Below are 18,614 nucleotides of genomic sequence, written 5' to 3'. Positions count from 1 at the left end.
TGACCCAAGTATTGGGGATGACTGTTCTCGTCTTCATACGTTTTATCATAACGCGTAAATCTTTATCGCGGCTTTGCTCCATTGGTGGTGTTATCGTTATAGTTATTGTGTCTAAGACTGACGTATTTATGGACACATTCGTTCGACAAAGTATTTACTAGCGCTTTTATTAGCGCTGATGCACAAAAAAAAAAAAAAGAAAAAAAACGAGGAAAGCGCTTATTATTGTTGTGCAACCGAGATAGTAAGGGCGAGAACGTGATCTTTGCGATAATGTAAAATAGTTATTGTAATTCTTGTGATACTTTACACTTTCTACTTTGAATACCTACGTATATACTGATATTGATACTAAAAATTGATTCTTTATAATATGTAGTGTGTTTGCTTGTCGAAACAGAATTTTCTCTGTGAAAATTTGATCAATGGAAATCGAGGCTTAATTCGAGCATCCCACGCGACCAATTGTTGCCTACATCGAAATATTATTTTCGAATCAACGAATGTCCCTTAGACTCTCGGAAATAAATTTTGACAACGAAAATCTCGGAATCTTTGACCTCCCTAAAACAGAGTACACGTGTACTGTATCTACGTAGTAGATTTCTTACATTACTTTCCATTTACTTCCCTATTCACTTACTGCAATTGAAATACTTCAATCGTCCCTCCTTTTGAAACTTCGCGAACGTAAATTTGTATTGGCATGTAAATTGTTACGATTTCAACGAGAGTAACTTTACAATTGCAACAAGACTATTGTACTCGTAGATGTTTTAGCGAATCTATTGTTTTTAGCTGTAACACAGCGTGATACGATGCGACAGAAAATTTAATCGACAAGCGAATGCAAACGAGCTGTCGGTTCTTCGAATAGATTGAGAATCATTGTTGAAAAAGGCGAAGAACCGACAGTCGCGTTTATAGTCTAAGGGTACGTCCACTCTTTGCCTTCCAACATCTTTCACTAGATCTCTTTGTCTTTATCATCGACATGTGTTTTTTCTCCAGTTCACTTTATATCACGTTGCTATTTGCATACATACTTGTAAGCAGACGTATCACCGATTGTGGGATAATTAATTAGTCACTGAATGTACATATATCATTCTTACCAGTGTTGGGTAAATATCATTCTCACCGATGTTATTCGAAATTTTTTAACTGACAAGTAAATCTTTCTTTTTCCAATTAGTTATATACATATATTTTTTATATATTATATATATATATATTAGTTAAAGTATTGAATATAAATATATAAAAAATAATTTATAAATCTCTTGAGGTGCATATTATATTTATCGATATATCCTTGGAAATACAATTTATATATATTATTATTATTATTATTTGTAATACGTAATATATGTATATATTATATAAACGCGCAAACAATAATTAATTTATATATTCCTCAGGATATATTAATAGAATACAATAAATATTTCTGGATTTATAAATTATTGTTTTATATATAAATGAGAGACTGAAATAAAGGTATATATGTATAATAATACAAGTTAATTAAATAACATTATCTTATCAAGGGATAACATAAATAATTCCAGTAACGAATAACTCCAATAGTAAATAAACCATTTATTAATTAACTATTCCCTCACTATTTTTATTTGATTGAAATTTTATTCGAACACATACCCAACACTGGTTTTTGTCGTCGAATGTGATCATCGCGGAAAGGTCTTGTCGCTTATACATCGGCATCGTATCGTATGCGAGAAACTCGGGACCGACGTTTTTAGCATGTAATATCTTCGATTACCAAAATACAAAATGAACAAAAAAAATTTGAGAAAAGACCTAATCTCTATCGTTCAAAATATCGCTCTAAATATATATATATATATATCAGAAGAAATTACTATATTATCATGACAGTGATCATTATTATATATATATATTTATTAATATTTCATATTTATTATATTGATATTTTTAATTAAATCGTATCTATTTCGATACACCGATGAAAGAGAGTTTAAAGTGTTGAATTATGCAATTTATCGACGTTTGACATATTCTCTTACCATTGTCGTTCTACGATACACATATAATACATATTGTACAACTTTTTGGAAAAGGAACAAATCACAAATCTTTTTCGCATGTTCACAAAGAATTATAAATGGGATAAAATGAAATCTATTTCCAAACTTCGTCCTTTCTATAATCAGTTTTAATAAATGGATGCACTCCGTTTGTCTCTTTGAATTTTTATCGATGTACTGTTTCGATTTTTACGAATCATTACCAAGATCCTCTCTCTCCTCTTTCTCAGGTCAGGTGCCACAGTGAAACAACAGAACCAAAATGTCGAATACTTCCAAAAAAAAAAAAAAAAAAAAAAATAATAAGAAAAAAGAAAAAAAAATGGTAATCGAAGTTTAATTCTCCAAATGATTCCGCTTTTCTTTTTCTTTGTTGGGTGCGATCGAATTTTTGCGTCCAAACTATTATGGAACATTTCTTAACAAACTTTTTTCAGCATAATCGAGTTTTCTATTCTCTCTGTTTAACATGCTTTGTCGAGATGTTTGGTGTTTATTGAAATTATCTGTAACAAAGATTTTGTCTCAGTATGCGCATAGTATTTCCAGCGTACGTTTATTACGTTTATTATGTATCGTATTACTGTTGAAGAAGAATTGTACAGTAGGCATCGGAGAATTAAAAAAAAAAGAGGCAATTACGCGCAAATTTTCAAATGTATACTGTATTCAATTTGCAAAAATATATAATATATAATTACAACAGTTACATATTGAATTATGGTATTAGCACCCCGCAACGCAATGAACGCATTGTTGAGTATACTGTCCTATTTGTATATACTTATTCAGTATACTGCCCTTACGTTTCAGCTCGTTTCGTAAGGAAATCTTACAGTTTACAATGCAATTTCTACGTTTAAGATTGCTTAATTGTTAGCAAACTTTTTAAGTTTGTGTAAGTGACATTACGTACATGCAATATTACTGTCGACAATTCAGTGATAATTATTTTAGAAAATGGGGATTGCAGTATGACGCACAGCAAAGAAATGAAATTGTTAGTAATTTAATAAGATTGAACATTTTCTGGGTGTCAAATTGCATCGCATTTTCGTTCATAGTTGTCACTCTATCGTGTAATATAAATAACTAAACGTGATACAAGTATTAACTACATAATAGTAAGGGGCAATCGTTTTCATGCTAATCGTTCGTTATACACCCTTCTTTTCTTAGGTCGTTAAAAAACAGCCTGAATATATTTTTTTTAGACTTCTACGAAGTATTTCGAGGATAATACTAGTACAATAAATATTTATAGAATAACAGACATGTAAATAGAAGTTAAGTAGTTGCTCAGATTGACTTACATTGATGCGATCAATGTTACGAACGTAAGTAGGTGCATTGATTTCATTCTCTTATGTTCTCGTTTCCCAACGATTAATATTCTTTTCGTTTTATTGAAACAATTGGTATAAATTAGAACGTCGATTAAAATATCTAGATAAATCTGTTCTCTTTGTTCTCGTTTCTCACAGTACAAGCGTCCTTACCAATATACATATAACTAGGTTTTTTCCGGGATTTCACGTTCGATAGTACGGCCTGTAAGTAGACATCGGGATATTGTTTTTCGATAAATGGTGAACATCACCTTGGTCGTATTCCACGTCGTTGTAGATTCCGCTTTGATTCTAAAAATAGAAGCATCATTGAATATTCAAAGCATCCGAGCGTGGAAAATGACATATTGGAAAAACGAATATTCACCGCCAACGATGACCTGGACTTTGGCCTGGGAACATGAAAACCACTATTCTGCGGAATCAGATCAGCCCTGTCCTTATCTTGCGGCTCGGAATCCGAGCTGTCTGGATCTGGCTGATGTCTTTGTCGTGGTCTTGTCGGAGCTTGGAGTCGTGGCAATGGTACTGGTGGCAATGTTCCATGGATATTGAGAGGTGGATAACCGAACACAGCGGAACTTGGTCGAGTTGGACCCATAGGTTCCGTCTAAGATCAAACACGAATTTAATATACCTTTTATCGGAATAAATCTTTCAAATACAGATGAAAATATAATTTGTCATTGTTTTATCTCTAATCGTTTTATCTTTAACCAACAAGGAACACTGTCCAATCGATGATGCGATACACAGATCGTTTGGTGTTGTTCGGAAGATGTGAAATAGAGTTCACGAAATTTTGAACAGAAGTGTTATCGACAGCTAGTTTAGGAAATAGGTATACTTTTATGAAAAATGGTCAGCGAGGTCTAAATGACAATTTCCATGGCTTCGTCTATTAAAATATTTCGAAAATTATTTTTACGAGTTTCGTAGTATTTTCTCTTTCCGTAATTGAATAGTGTTTCTTGTAAGCTTGTGATATTAGTTAAAGGAATGCTGTTATCGTCACTCCTGTCGCTTACAGCGTATACATTGGCAGTTGCCATGTGGTCGCCAAAGTGTGCCCACATGTAGGGTGGCAAGTTGGTCGGTGGCCCTTGTTTCACGGAAGCAAGAGTACCTACTGAACCGACCCTTGCTAAAGTTCCTGGTAGGGTACCAGGTATTCCACCCTGAATGTAACCGTAGACTGGTGAGCCGACCGATTTCTGTTCACGCGACCACCTTCGACTGTAACACGTATAGAAAATGAATTTGTCAGCTATTGCCCCCTAAAATACATTTCATAAATTATATAAGAATATAATAAAAATGTATCTTCACCTCCACATGATCAGACATACTAAAGTCAGGACTATGATTATTAAAGCTGCTACAGACGCTCCTATCGCTACTCCCAAAACCTCTCCATCGACTTCACATTGGGTACCATAGTAATTACCAGAACACCTTTCGACCAAAGCATTATTAAAAAAATGAATCATTTTTTTATTTTTATTATTAGGTACTTTCATTTACTTACGTGCATTGCATGTGGTCACCCTGGTAAGAGCACGACCCACGATTGTTGCAATAAGTCGAAGCACACGAAATACATGTTCTACCGGATTCATTAGGATCGTCTTTATGAGGATCTTTCAATCCAGGATTACAAGCGCAAGTAAACCCACCCCAATTATTCGTACAAATCGCCGAAGAATGACAATCGTTCAACTCTGACGACGCACACTCGTCCAAGTCTATAGAGATTAAAAGGTATAGATTAACTTTTATTTTTTATTTAATGAAGCTCGTTTAAAATAGAGAGTTATTTTTTTATGTTAACCTTGTAAATTTGATATAGATCCAGGTGGGCTGTCGACATAAAGGGCGCTGTTCCCTATATTATTGCTTCTTCTGTGAATAACACCGAGCAGATGTCTCTGTAGCTCCCCTGCTAAGCTTGGTCTAATTGTTCTTGGCTCATAAGTGAGTTTCAAGGTTGCGTTCACAAAGACACCCCCTTGCCCCTGGCTCACATCCCCTTGATATACTCCATTTATGAAGGAGCCCATATACTCGTCCGAAAATGGCGTCATCGACATAGCAGATTCGATCTAGGTAACAGGAAAACATAATTGTTTAATATTTAAATATTTTTCAACATATATGACTGAACGTTAAATTAGCTCACAGCTCGATTTGCTTCGTAGGCCAATGTTTGATAGGGCTCAGAATCTCTATCGGTAAATCCTCGATCCCACACCACTTTTCTATCGTAAATCTTATCCACTCTGATCGATACCACGATACTTATAATTTCTACAAACAATTAATGGTTTGATATAATGAACTTACTTAAATTTTTAAAGAAAGTGACTTTTAAAATATTTACGAACTTTTGCATGGTAAAGAATGCTGCAACCTCGCATATCCTGGCTTACAGTGGCACGCAGATACTCCTTGAACAGTGGCACAGGCCTCGTGCTGACTGATGTCACAAGTGCTCGTGTCACCTACGATACAAGTGTCAATTCTAACCGGAGGCTGAGTTGGTCTTCTATGAAACGTCGGCCTTCGAATAGGTGCGCTGGGTCGTGGAGTTGCTGTCGGTGGATCCGGCTGTGCAACTGCGAATCTGTGAGAATAATATTGATTTTAACATATCTAAATCGAAAATTTAAATTCAAAAATTTGAGGCTTTGAGACTGAAACATCAAAGAATTGGGTTGAAAGATTTAAAAATCAAAATTGTTGAATTTGCCTTCGAACACTTAAATTTAAATTATACACTGAACAATCTTTTTTATTTGATATCTGTATCGAAATTTATATGAAACACTAACCCTGTGCCAACAATGGGGGGTGGTTGAGTTCTAGTGGGCTGAGGTTGCGTCTGCGCGTGTGTCGAGGTTCGATCAGAACTTTCAAATAGATTTAAGTACGTTCTCTTCCCGTCGATGCTAACGAATCCTTGGCCCTCTATCGCGGAAGTTAGGATCACGTCCGCGTTTCCTCCATTTACCGGTACTCTAACACCCTCTCCTGATCACGAAGGTCGTGAGAATTATAATTATTGATGGTTAGGGTTCTGCGTTAATAAAAGATGTCAGTGTTTACCCGAACCTCCACCACCTGGACCTTGAATAGCCGAGACCGTGACATCAAAAATATCACCGAGAGGTGGATGTCTTGGTGGTGCGTAAGGTCGTTGAGTAGCCAGCCCTTGAGTTCCTGTGTAATCCAAGGTATCGTCGAGGACGATCCCTGGTCTGGGTCTGTAAGCGTAGCGATCCGTAGGGGCTACAAAGGAATTTAATTGAGCATAACAGCTTGCTTGCCGTTACAAAGGAAATTAATTAAGCATACTTGTTCGTCGGAGCCGCACGAGGAATTCATTATAGACTGAATGCAATATTATCTTATCGAATGAAAAAATTTCACGGGACGTGCATCCGAGCGAATGTCCTACCTGAACTCTTCGAGAACGTATTCGAGGCCGAATGAACTACGCTTTTCTCAATGGCCGGCGGGGTCTTGGTGAAAGACGAAGGTAAATTCTCAGTCGGAGTTGGAACGCTCGAAGCGATTGTGCTTTCTGATTCAGACATCTTGCTCGGTTCCAAAGCCACTGTACTCGATACACTTGCGGTATTACTCGAATCATTATTCGTGGGAACTGGAGTCGATTGAACGACCGGCTTCGTGGGTGTTGGTTCGATTACCTGAACCGACGAGATCGTTTCGATATTCAACGTTGACGTAGAATAAGATTTCGTCGATGTTTTGGAAATATTCGGTTTATTGTTAGGCTTCTCGTTGTTCGTAATTGAACTAGATCCTTGAGAGTCGTTGATCTTCGAAACCTTCGTAGGTTTAATTGGAACATCCAGTGGTATCACGGGTTTTGGAGAATCTACGTGCTTCGTGAAACTCGTTTTGTCACTCGACTGAATCGTAGATGTCGTATTTGCTTTAGATGGAACTTGATATTTAGTTTCTTTTTTGGCGGAGTGTTCAGGTTCGGTATTTCTCGTCGTGTTCTTAGAGACTGGTCTTTCCGTGCTCTTCGATTCCGTTTTAACTTTTTGTTTACTGTTCTCCTCTTGACCCTTTGTTATATGCTCTAAAGCGTTCGTAGAAGCTTCGGTCTGATCTGTTTCTGCCTGTTTCGTGGAGGATTCCTCCAGCGATGAAAGTTCAGGTTTCAGGTCCATATGCGGCTTATCCGAGGTCTTGTCGTCCTGTTCCTTCTCCCGATTCAAAGTGGAATTCGTCGATGGTGGTAGCGGTTTGTAGGGAGGAATTGGTCGTCTATTTCCACCTGATGATTCAAAATTAATTGTAATTTAGCAAGAACAACATCGAAGACAACTTAGGCTAAGAGGATATTCTTTAGAAGTTACCAGGACGATTCCAGGTCCATGGGCGATTTCCTTGGGGAACAATCTGTTCTGGTAATGGAACTCCATTTACGAAAGGTCTAATTGGACGTTCAGGTGGTAGTTGATTAATCAGTGGTCTGTCAGGTGCTGGTGGTTTTTCGAAAGGATAAGGATGGTCAGGCGGCGGGGGTGGGTTCATTCCAGGTGTGTCAAAATCAGGTGGTAATGGTGGAACATCGGAAATTCTCGGTGGTCCTCTGTTATTAATTCTACAAAAATACAAATAACAAATATTGTATAAACAGTAGACGATATAATTTTATTATTGTTAGCTAGTATTTAAAAGACTCGGAATATAATAAAATTATGTTCTAATCAATCTTTTATCAGAATAATAATTATATCTCGATATTTATCAAAAATGTAAATTTGCATAACTATTCACAGTCTAATAATCGTATATAATTCACTTGTCAGTGTACCTGGTAGCCTGAATCGGCCTCAAAGGTCTCACCGTGTTGGCAGCAACGTTCACGTTCCCATTCAACAATTTGACAATACCCGTGATAATGTCCTGTATATCAGGATTTGCTTGCCGATAACCAGGAGAGGCAGTCTGCAGAATAGGTGGTGGAGCGTGATCGCTATAAATCCTCGGAATCTCTTGGCGAGCTCGTCTTTGTTGATCTATTGCCTGTAAGTACTGTGCCTGTTGGTTTGACACTCCGGTCAGTTGATGGGGCTCCGACAAGAGTTTTGATTCCTGCGGAGCCCCTAGTCCTTCCCCCGACATGGATTCACTGGTCGTTGGAGATATGCTGTTAATCATGGAAAAGATGTTTCTCGTTTACCTTTTCATTTCTAACGAGTAGACTGAAAATGATTGTGAAAATGTTTTACTTGAAAAAGGTGAAAATTTATCAATGAAATCTATCGTAAATCCCTCGTCTGGTCGTTAAGAAACTAACGACGATAACTTATTTTTGTATTCTGTAAACTTTGCAAAATTTATATCGACATATATAGTATTGTTATATTTATTATAATATTATTATTATATATGTATACAACAATCTGTATCTAATACGTGGAACATATTTCTATTTAGGTTTTGTTTCTTCAGTCGTCTGTTGATAATTTATAAGAATGTAAATTTGCATAAGCAATAACCGTGATTTTCTCGATGTTTATCGAACGTTTAATCGACTTACTGGTAATATTCACCGGGTCTAACTTCGATGTTGTTTCCATCGATATGGTCCACGTGTTTTGAAGAAGTCAGTTCATCGATGGATTCCTCGTGCCTAGTATTTCTGACCTCGAATCTTATATCGTCTTTATCGTAGTTATCGACGCTCTTTGAGCTTTCCAGTTGAAATGCTGGAACAGTTCTTTGGAAAGTCGGCGATCCATCACGATGGAATACACTTGAGGTTCTTTCTGGTCCCGTGTAGGCACTGGCACTGAGAATTATGTCGTCTTGGGAGGAACGAGACGACGTTGGATCGTTCCGGATAGCCGAGACACCTGCGAACAATTAGACAACAGTTTACAGTCACTGACTCATAAATTATCTGCGCCCGTGCACGATGGAACGTTTCATGTTTTATCGCTAGCAAAAAGCAGCGATTATCCTGAAAGAAAATAGATAATTATACTTGGATTGAAGCGTGCTGAGAACTTTGTCGGTTGCGTGAGAAAGACGTCGCGTCGATTCAGCGAAGATGAAATAATTTCGCTACGAAACGGTACTCTTGAACGATTCTCTACGGTATTATTCGCTGATTTTTGTTCGAAACATCATCAAGTAACACGCTCGGAACACCTTTCAAAAGCAATGATCGATCGAAAGCGTAATTCTACGTTTCCTTAGACGTCAGATGTACGATCAATCAGGCATTTACTTAAATCACCTTGGTGATCGCAAGAAACGTCACGTTGTCGATAGCCATGGAAGGGTCGCGATCGAGAGTCGCAAAAAATCGAGAAGATCCTCGGCCGATCGGCAAGGAAAACGGTACTCGAACGGTTGACATTCTCGAGGCTGGTATCGAGTGGTTTGACCAACCGTGAACGTGACGCGTATGAAATTACTACTATCTCTTTCCTCGTTCTTCGTTCCTTCGTTCCTCTGACTTTCGTCGCGTCACGCCTTACGTCTTTTACGCATGCTGATGAAAATAAGGTTCATTGACATTAGATCAGTTCGCATATTTTTGGTAGAAATTAATTACGAGATATCGTGAGCTGCCACTTAACCCGCAGAAGTCCTTTAATCTTTGTTCACCGATTGCACAGTTTATGACACAATCAAGCGGTTTACGATCTCCCCCACGGTGTGATCGTACACCGTGTTGTTTATTCGACTTTCCACCGTTAATATCGCTTTTACTGTTCGTCATTTCGACGTACATATATATATATATGCGTATACGGCCGTTTTACAGTTTGGGTTAGGAACAGTTGCAGTACATCGAGATCCTCTGCTATACGAGGCAGAAACAATGGCAGATTTCTATGCAACAATTCAACGGCGCGCGAAGCAATTTAAGTGAAACTACCAACTGGTAGCTGGTATAGATCATCGTTGGTCGATAGTAGCGATCGGTAACACGTCCTGAATATGTCGTACGGAAACCTGGAATACTAACCGAGATAATCAACCGTTCCGATCCGGCACCACAACGATCCAATCGACAACCACGTGTTTCGATTTTGCCGAAAGCATCAGCCCGCGAACGACACGTTCGTCTTTGTTTCATAGAAAGTGTGCATATTATAGTATCATTTTCCTATGGACTTTTTCCTTCTTTTCAGACCTTTCACCGTCTTTGACCGACTGTTTCGAGAAATACTCGAGGCTCGAGACAGTTGCTGCTGTTAACGGGATAATAAGAACAACGATGTAACGGGGCTCGTTCGTTTCATTAAAGGCCGGATTAGGAATCGAAGAAGCTGGGGAGTCGTTTCATTCACGAAGCCAAATTTTATTGCTTTCGTTCCCTCGTTACTTTACGCTTACGATGGACGGTAAGGTAACATTTGCATTAATTGTTGGTAGTTCGCCGAGTTTATTATGGTTCACCGTTGACGATTAATTATTCATCAGCAAAACAGTAAATTGTTCAGGTAAGAAGCACGTCAGGTGGCTTCTCCGTTCGTGACTTTATTTTTCAGATTATAGCAAAATCAATTCGAATGAGATACGCCGATAGATAGTACCTACGTTATTTCTTCGAAGGTAGCGCAGTATCTTCATCAACACGAAATCCCGCCGCTAATAATGTTTCTCACTTCCTGTGAATCGCAATAGCCCGAATAGAAGATCTATCGCTAATTGCTCATTAGGAACTGTACGAAGCGACACGATTTTCAAACAACTGCCTGTTGGCAAACGCAATTAAGCTAATCGCTGCTTTCGTTCTACTCGTCGAGCATCATGCTCTCGATGCTCTCTGTTTGATATCTGCGGAAATGGTAGGAAAACGCGTCTACGATTAAGATCAGTTTTTCGAATTAAATCGGTGATCCAAAAACTGTGACGATTTAAACTACAGTTATTCTAATTTAATTGTTCCTGAACTGGAACTAAAAGATTATGTGCACTGTATTGTTTAGTTTATTACACGTTATGCGAACTGTTATTCTTTAGAATTACGCGTTATTGTCGTCGAGGGATTATAATTTTAGCTGTAACTGGTATCACATTAAACCAGCCAACTTAGAAACTATACTCTTTGATATAAGATACTCTTTGATTCGATATAAGTGCAGTTCACAAATGTTCAGCCGCTTTAATTAAACTGTGTTATTTAAAAACTGGAGAAACCTAAAGTTTGATCATTCTAATTGTGCCATTTTTGTGTTTCTTCGTTCAGTCTAAGATATTCTAAGATATTTCAATTTAACACATTCGAAAAACATGTTGCAAAGTAACGCGAGACTCTACTTAAATTATAAAGGAATCTCTAAATTACAAGTCTGTTGTCGTCTTAACTGGAATAGCAAAGTCGATGAAAAGTTTCATTGGAGGGTTCAGGTAAAGATAGAACACGTTCGTGATTAAAATTATAGCGATTTCATTGACATCGGTCGTGCCGTCGGTTTGTCGGCTTACGAGCTGTTAATTAATCGATCGGATCGTCGAGATCGCGTGACTGAAACCGCTTGTATTTTATCCGATAGATTTGATCGGCGAGCCAGTTTACAAAGCATGCGTTACCGAGAGACTTTCGTTTCCTATTTGGATCGCGGCATCGCATAAATAATAATTACAAACGTGGCTTGCATGCTGCGAACGAATAACGGTGTTTACGAACACCATAACCTTGCTAACGTGAGAGCATCGGATAGGGATCCCGTGAGAATGTAGGTGAATTGCATGGTTGATTCTGTCGCAACGAACGGAATGCAGTCGCTTGGTCAAGTTCGGAACTCGAGGTGTCCTGAATCCTTCGGGAGCCTAAGGCCTCTCCTACCTTCATTCGCAGTGCATCGAAGTCATTGCCCGAAATAATTAGCCATGCGTTCTCCTCGCTAATTACTCTTTTGCAACCGCAGCGTACTTTTACTTTGTTAATTAACTCCACCATCGGCATTTTTGCCACTCTTAACTTTTCATCTGATCGTCGTAAAAATAAGAGAAAATTTCGATTAGCACGAGCTCGTTTTCGCTGTTCGTTTTCGATCCTTGTTCGCGTTATATGTACAGTGGTTCGTGATATAATCACGATAGCAAGATAAGATGTGGTTACAGCGTTAATGAAATTTCAAAATCATTCGTGCGCAATCGTACTCTACGAGCGTCGGAATTATTTCGCGAGCCACGTGCGCCAAGTTATCGCTAGACGACGGGACTGTTTCACCAAAGAAACTGCTTAATGTTTCTTAAGACAAGTAATTACGAGGAGATGCAAGAGTTTACAAGACGTTGTTCGCGGTAAACACAGCATGCGTTTCACCAGGTAACGAGGTAACATAGTTGCGTCTTATGTACAAAACGTCCGTAAAAAATATTACCGGTTCTAGATGCCTTCGATTACTTCGCCAGATATTTGTGTAATGATAATATTTACCAGCGAGCAGGTTTTGCTAATGGAATCTTACGGATGTAGAATTAACGATTCCCCATCTATTAATTTTAATTGCCAGTTTTGTTCTGCGTTTTATGCGTTTCTTTGTCTTAACTTGCAATAACACGCGCCTTGTCTTATACAAAAATAAAGCGAATAAAAGCGATGCGTTTAGATGACTTCGGGGAATCGCGAGTTTCGCTGGGTAGCCAAGGTTTCTAATATGCTTAGAGCCGCATTGAATATCATTTGACCTCGTGACGCAATTCTAACAGCGTCTAACACGACTTAGGACAAAAAGTAAGAACCGTCGAAGGGGTTTATCCGTGGAAGCGTAGACCGAGCTATGCGGCGTCTCTCGAGGCGGTAACGGCAGAGTTAACGGTACACCATTCCAGCCCAATATTTATTCTTTTCGCTGGTAAACGTGACATTTGGTACCTTCGCTGTGAGATTCGACAGGTGTCCAACAACCTATTCGTTCTTCAACGTATAATTTCAAGACAGTACTTAAATCGAAGAAGATTTTCGATACGCGAGTCTTCTAGAAGAATAATTTACTGTCTAATAATAGATATCGGTAGATTGACAAGTTTCTGATTACAAGTTATAAATTTCGGTTTTATGATTTTACAATTTTACGAAGTATCTTACCGTATACTTTTTTAAAGGAATAATCGAATGATTTGTAGTTGGTAAAATTTCATTGAGATTTGTTACTCCTGTACGAGAGAATTATTACGTGACTTGTAAAATTTCACTAATAACATTAGTTTAGTCAAAAACACTGTTATTCCATCTCTTGACTATGCAATTACTGGTAACATAAGAATGTAAATGTAGTAATTGCAAGTTTTCAATTGTGCAGGAGGCCTCTGGCGTAATAGGATTTTAATTTTCTTTCTGTTCTTCTCGACAGAGTTGAATCAACGAAAGGAAAGTTTTCACGACAGGATCGTTTCACCGTGTCGTGGAAAGCCGAAATTGCCTTCAGCGATCTTGGAATTTACGTGATTCAAGATCCTATCTGACGACAGTTGCCAGATCTCCCGTGACGAATATTACCAGGAACTTTTAGTTCTTCGTTTAGGAGACGAAATCTCGAATGACGAACCAATCGACTTTCTGTTCCACCGTGCACAACGCGATTTCGTGACACTTTCACAACTAAGGTGCTTGGGCGAAAGTCGAATGACGAAACTCTGTGCCGGATACGTTCCTTTGTGTCGATGTCCATCCGCATTAACTATGACATCGGACGATTCATGTAAATTCTTCTCGTTACGTAAACAAGACGTCAAAGACGAAATATAAAATAAATCACGCTAGATCCGTAGGAGATTTTGTTAATTATACAGCGGACTCGGGTCGATAACTCGTAGACCTTGACGATCAACCGCACCTAGTCTCGAAAAAATTGTGACATTTGCATAAGTCGATGAACTGCTGTAATCCGAACTTGTTACTGGCTTTTAAACTTGTTGATTTCCATTTATTGCTTCTTTGTAATTTTACGAATACTTCGCGTTCCGTGTCATAATATCGTGTATCTACGAGATTACATTGGTAAACTGTGAAAACATAAATCTTCATGGATGCTTCGTGCAGACACGTTAAGACTGGGACGTGAAAATCTCCAAGTAACAGGTATATACGTGTCAGAACGCAAATGCACGTCATGCTTGCAGCTTTCTCCTCTGTCGCTTCTGAAACGCGTCTGTGACGTGTGCTTCGTTTTATAGGCGAGGCTACGATACAAATCGAGATTTCGTTAATTTCTTTCTTTCTCTCCAATTAGGGCTGTGCATTATTAATGTGACGCGTTCAACGGAAAAGATCCGATGGCTGTCGATGCATGCAAAAAGTTAATTATCCGAAACGTTACTTTTAAATATTTATAAGAAGCTTTGATCTTGGCTGGGTCGTCGAACTACTGGTTTTCCTTTTTCCACGATGTACTATTGAGTCTAGTTGCAACGTCACGTTACATTCGCAAGATTCTCATAATAAATTGTTGATACACTTGGTCGTACTGGATACAAAGTTACATGCAACCGGATGTATAACTGCGTACACATCTGCGTTCTTAGAAAAAGAAAATCGTCAGGTGTTTAACGATTTTCACTGTACCCTCGAAGAATCGATCGTACGATTTCCGTAACAGTCTTCGATCGTATTGTTTGATTATTTCGATGAAAAATCTCCAGTGCATCGTATCTTTATTCTTTTTTTTTCTTTTTTTTTTTTTCGATCTTGCCGCTGGAACGTCATGAAATTTTCGACAGAGGTCAAGATACCGGTTTAAAACTCGACCGCCGGCCGCTTGAAAAGCCCATCAAACAGGTTCATGCCTTAATTCGTCGAATATTTGCATCGTCTTATGTCTAAGGTCAATTGTCGAGGTAAAGATCTACACGCGCCTATCGTAATGCTAGACTTGCCGCAAAATTCTTATCTCTTACGATCTTCAAGCACGAGCGAAATATACGATTTGCCTGGTAGATGTTTCCTCGCCAAGGGGAACCAGAAATTATCTTGTTAATTGGAATTCCAAATTATTTCTTGTTGATCGTAAAACATTTCTCGCGGGAACTTGTACGATAATTACAGACAGAGATGTAAAATCTGAATTAATTATCGTGGTCCCTGTTCGCGCTATAAATTCATATTTAGCCAGCTAGTACGAACGATATCCATCTACTTACCTAATAATATTTGGATGGACAAGATCACTAGGATCTTGGATCCCACGTGCCCTACCATCCTGATTCCTTTGGCGTGTTTGCGGTGGAAATGTGCCGCGGTTGCTTGTCCTGATCAAGGTCAGGTTTAATGTCAAGGACACTTTGAAGGACCTCTTCAAGAGTGTTGGTGGCTGGACCAGTCTTTATCGTCGCGAAACGTGCCACGGTACCAACCGATCGCCGCCATTTTGGTTTCCAAGCCTATGCCGAGTAAAAACGTCGGGCATCGTGGAAACTTTAATGCCCCCGTCTCACCATTCTTTCCTTTCCTCGTCTTATCCTTCCCCCGATGACTTTTTTCTTCTCTTTTATTCGGTCTCGCACTCTCGCGCACGCCGGTTGACCTACTTGGCCGCCGATAGGTCCGGTGTACGCGTCAGCTTTTCGGCCAACGTAGTATGTCTTCGGACCGTCACCTTATTTTCACTATTTTTTGCACATCGACGTCGTCTTCTGTCCAGATTTCTCGTTACTTTCCGCTTATATCGCGTTAATATTTCACCATGACTCGCGATGCGGGCTGATGTCGCACGAAGATATACCGGCGTGTCCTTATTAGACAGAAAGTTTCACTTGAAATTGGATTTTAGAAACGCTCAACGACCTCGAAATCGGGATACGAGTTTTACGCGACTTTAAACGGCATACGATTATTTTTTATATCTTTCATAATGAACATTTTTCTCTTTTATACCGTGTCCTACCTTTGCTTTGCTATTTTTTTCTCTTTTTCTTACATGATTCTTACGCAGTCTCCGTCGATCACTTCACCTAGTATCACGAGAACCGCCACTGATCTCTCATGCACAATCGACGTTCGATCACACAAATCCGTTTGAACAGACCTTGTGCACAGAATTTACACTTGCTGACAGTATTATCTGACTTTCTAATCACTGGACTACTAATTTCTAACGTATCTTTTATCATAGATCCGGGCGACGATTTGTTTTACCGGTCGAGCAATTCGTTCGGTCGACCCTTGTTAAAAGAAAGTGGAACCTGGAGCCGATCGAACGAAAACCCTCAAGGTTTGATCGTATTTCGTTCGAGTTTCATTCGAGGTTCGCTTCACGGTCGTTCACACGGGACTGGCTTACCGTGAGGACGGTCATACACGGTTTCTCCCACTTTAACTATGCCATACTACACCATGGTGCACTATACTACACTCTTCTAAAGTATATACGTCACGTCTTCGTTTCTCGTTTCCACCATGCTCGGCTCTACCGTCCACTCGACTCCTGTTCTCCCCTCTCTTCCTCAAAATTTCTCTCTCCATCCTGTTCCTTCTTTCTTCCATCTGACTCGCCTTCTTCAACTCGTTCCTTCTTCTTTCTCTTTCTTTTCCAATTTGATGGACCGGCTTTACCTCGACCTACCTTTCGATCCTTTCGGGACACCGCTCTTCCCGAACTTCATCCCGACTCGCGACCTCGCGCGTTTTTAACATTCGCTCATTCCTCTTTCTCTCTTTCGTCCGCTACCTTCTTCCTCGTCTGCAGCTTCTTCAGCGAAGCGAATCTACCTGTGCGACTTTCACGTCCTCGAAGCCAGACACAGAGTGCCCGTTTCCACCTGCGTCGCGTTTTCTTCTTTTCTTTTTTTTGTTTTTTAATTGTCCTTTATTCGTAATGTTAATTTATTTATTTCTCTTAATGCCAAAAGCGTACCGCCGAAAGAAAAGAAGAATCTGCGTAAATCGACAAGTACAGAAAAAGTAACGTTGTTGCGAACACTGTTCTTCGAATTCCTTGGACCAATATGAATACGTGTACTTATTGCAATGAAATTAAGAAAGTAATAAGAAACGCAGTTCGGCTTTACGTATAAAATTGACAAATTTTTGCCGCCTCAAAAGGGAAACGTAGGTTTTTCAGTAAAGAAAATCCCATGAAAACAACAGCTGGTTTCCCTGGATGCGGGTAATTGTGCAAGATGCTGAAAGAATATACACGTGCAGATAACGGGATGTTGTAAGCAGAATGCGAAAAATTAATCGACCACCGGTGACATTTATTTTATTTTAGCAGACGTTTCTTTTCCACGCTCATTTTCCGTGATAACAAACTAGCCTGTGTTAACGTGTCTGAGAAACAAATGTTTTGTCTAGTAATAAGATAAATGATCGTCAAATAGAAAGAACGTGGAGGCAGGTCGAGTCTTTTTTGCGAGATTTTAATAATCTGTTAACAACCTGAAAGAATATCGAGGAGCAGAGAAAGAAACACATTCCATGTGAGATTATGGCAACAATCGAGATATCCTTGTAGAAAGTTTTTGTGAGTCGTCTTAGGCATTCTTTTTGCTATATTCTTCTCTCGCTAATAAACTGCAGATATTTACGCAAATTGATATTTTCGTGAAGGTAATTTAAAAAGAGAACAAATGATACCACAGCAGAGATTCGTTTCGGCAGAAAATCTTATGAAAAAGATGAGTAGCGGTAATATACGTAACATCGAAAGGGTTAAAAAGATCGAAAGACATAACAGGAAATATTGTACGTGATTATCGTAATGCAACAAGAGAGTTGCGAATTCATGAGAGTTCAACACACGCACGAAGCTCATGGTGTGCCTTTGGAACGTCTCGATTATACTTCCAGACTCCCCGTAATGCTCTCGCGATACTGTACAGCTGCGACCCTTCATTTTCTTCTTCTTCTTCGTCTTTCTTCTTTCTCGGTATGGTAAAACCAGACTGGAATGCGCAGGGCTGCCCCCTCGATCAGTCGAGCAACATTGATCAGGCGACGTGTTGCAGCCGCCTCTGAAATTGCACCGTAATGTTCAATTTCGTTCGCCACCGCACGTTTCACGCTACCATCGCGAGAAAAACTTGCCGCGTATCGAATCCGCGCAAATTTGTATCAAAATAACGAAGCCGGCACTCGTTGCGTTTGAACATGCTACACCATGGTTGGATACGGTGACTCGGCTGCGTGCCCAAAAGTTTCTCTCGGTTTCCTTTTTTCCGTCCCAAATAAAATCTTTTTAAGGTTTCG

General features: G+C 39.2%; 2 protein-coding genes across 5 annotated transcripts in view; one reads left to right on the top strand and one right to left on the bottom strand.

The window, feature by feature from the left end:
• LOC139991533 (cyclin-dependent kinase 4) overlaps positions 1–18,614 on the top strand; it is a 36,547-nt gene that overhangs the window by 4,456 nt on the left and 13,477 nt on the right. Inside the window, exon 1 of one of the 4 annotated variants that reach the window (XM_072011695.1) lies at positions 5,402–5,527. The exons of the other annotated variants lie outside the window; for them this stretch is intronic. The gene's annotated coding sequence lies outside the window, so the exon portion shown is untranslated. Of the gene's footprint in view, positions 1–5,401; positions 5,528–18,614 lie in introns of those variants that run through there. 4 annotated transcript variants of the gene reach the window in all.
• Pwn (calcium-binding EGF-like domain-containing protein pawn) lies at positions 2,718–17,174 on the bottom strand. Its single transcript, XM_072011667.1, has 15 exons — positions 15,569–17,174; positions 9,003–9,318; positions 8,274–8,609; positions 7,813–8,060; positions 6,879–7,730; positions 6,527–6,709; positions 6,253–6,451; positions 5,806–6,044; positions 5,601–5,728; positions 5,253–5,523; positions 4,950–5,166; positions 4,751–4,876; positions 4,450–4,657; positions 3,789–4,031; positions 2,718–3,712 (listed from the first exon to the last, which is right to left on the bottom strand). The coding sequence occupies exons 1-15, from the start codon at positions 15,624–15,626 to the stop codon at positions 3,605–3,607; spliced, it is 3,732 nt and encodes a 1,243-aa protein (XP_071867768.1). The 5' UTR covers positions 15,627–17,174; the 3' UTR covers positions 2,718–3,604.

This window comes from Bombus fervidus, chromosome 10 (genome assembly GCF_041682495.2).
Source record: "Bombus fervidus isolate BK054 chromosome 10, iyBomFerv1, whole genome shotgun sequence".
NCBI lineage: Eukaryota > Metazoa > Arthropoda > Insecta > Hymenoptera > Apidae > Bombus > Bombus fervidus.
Note: the sequence above shows the minus strand (reverse complement) of the source record. Positions and strands in the feature narration are given on the sequence as shown.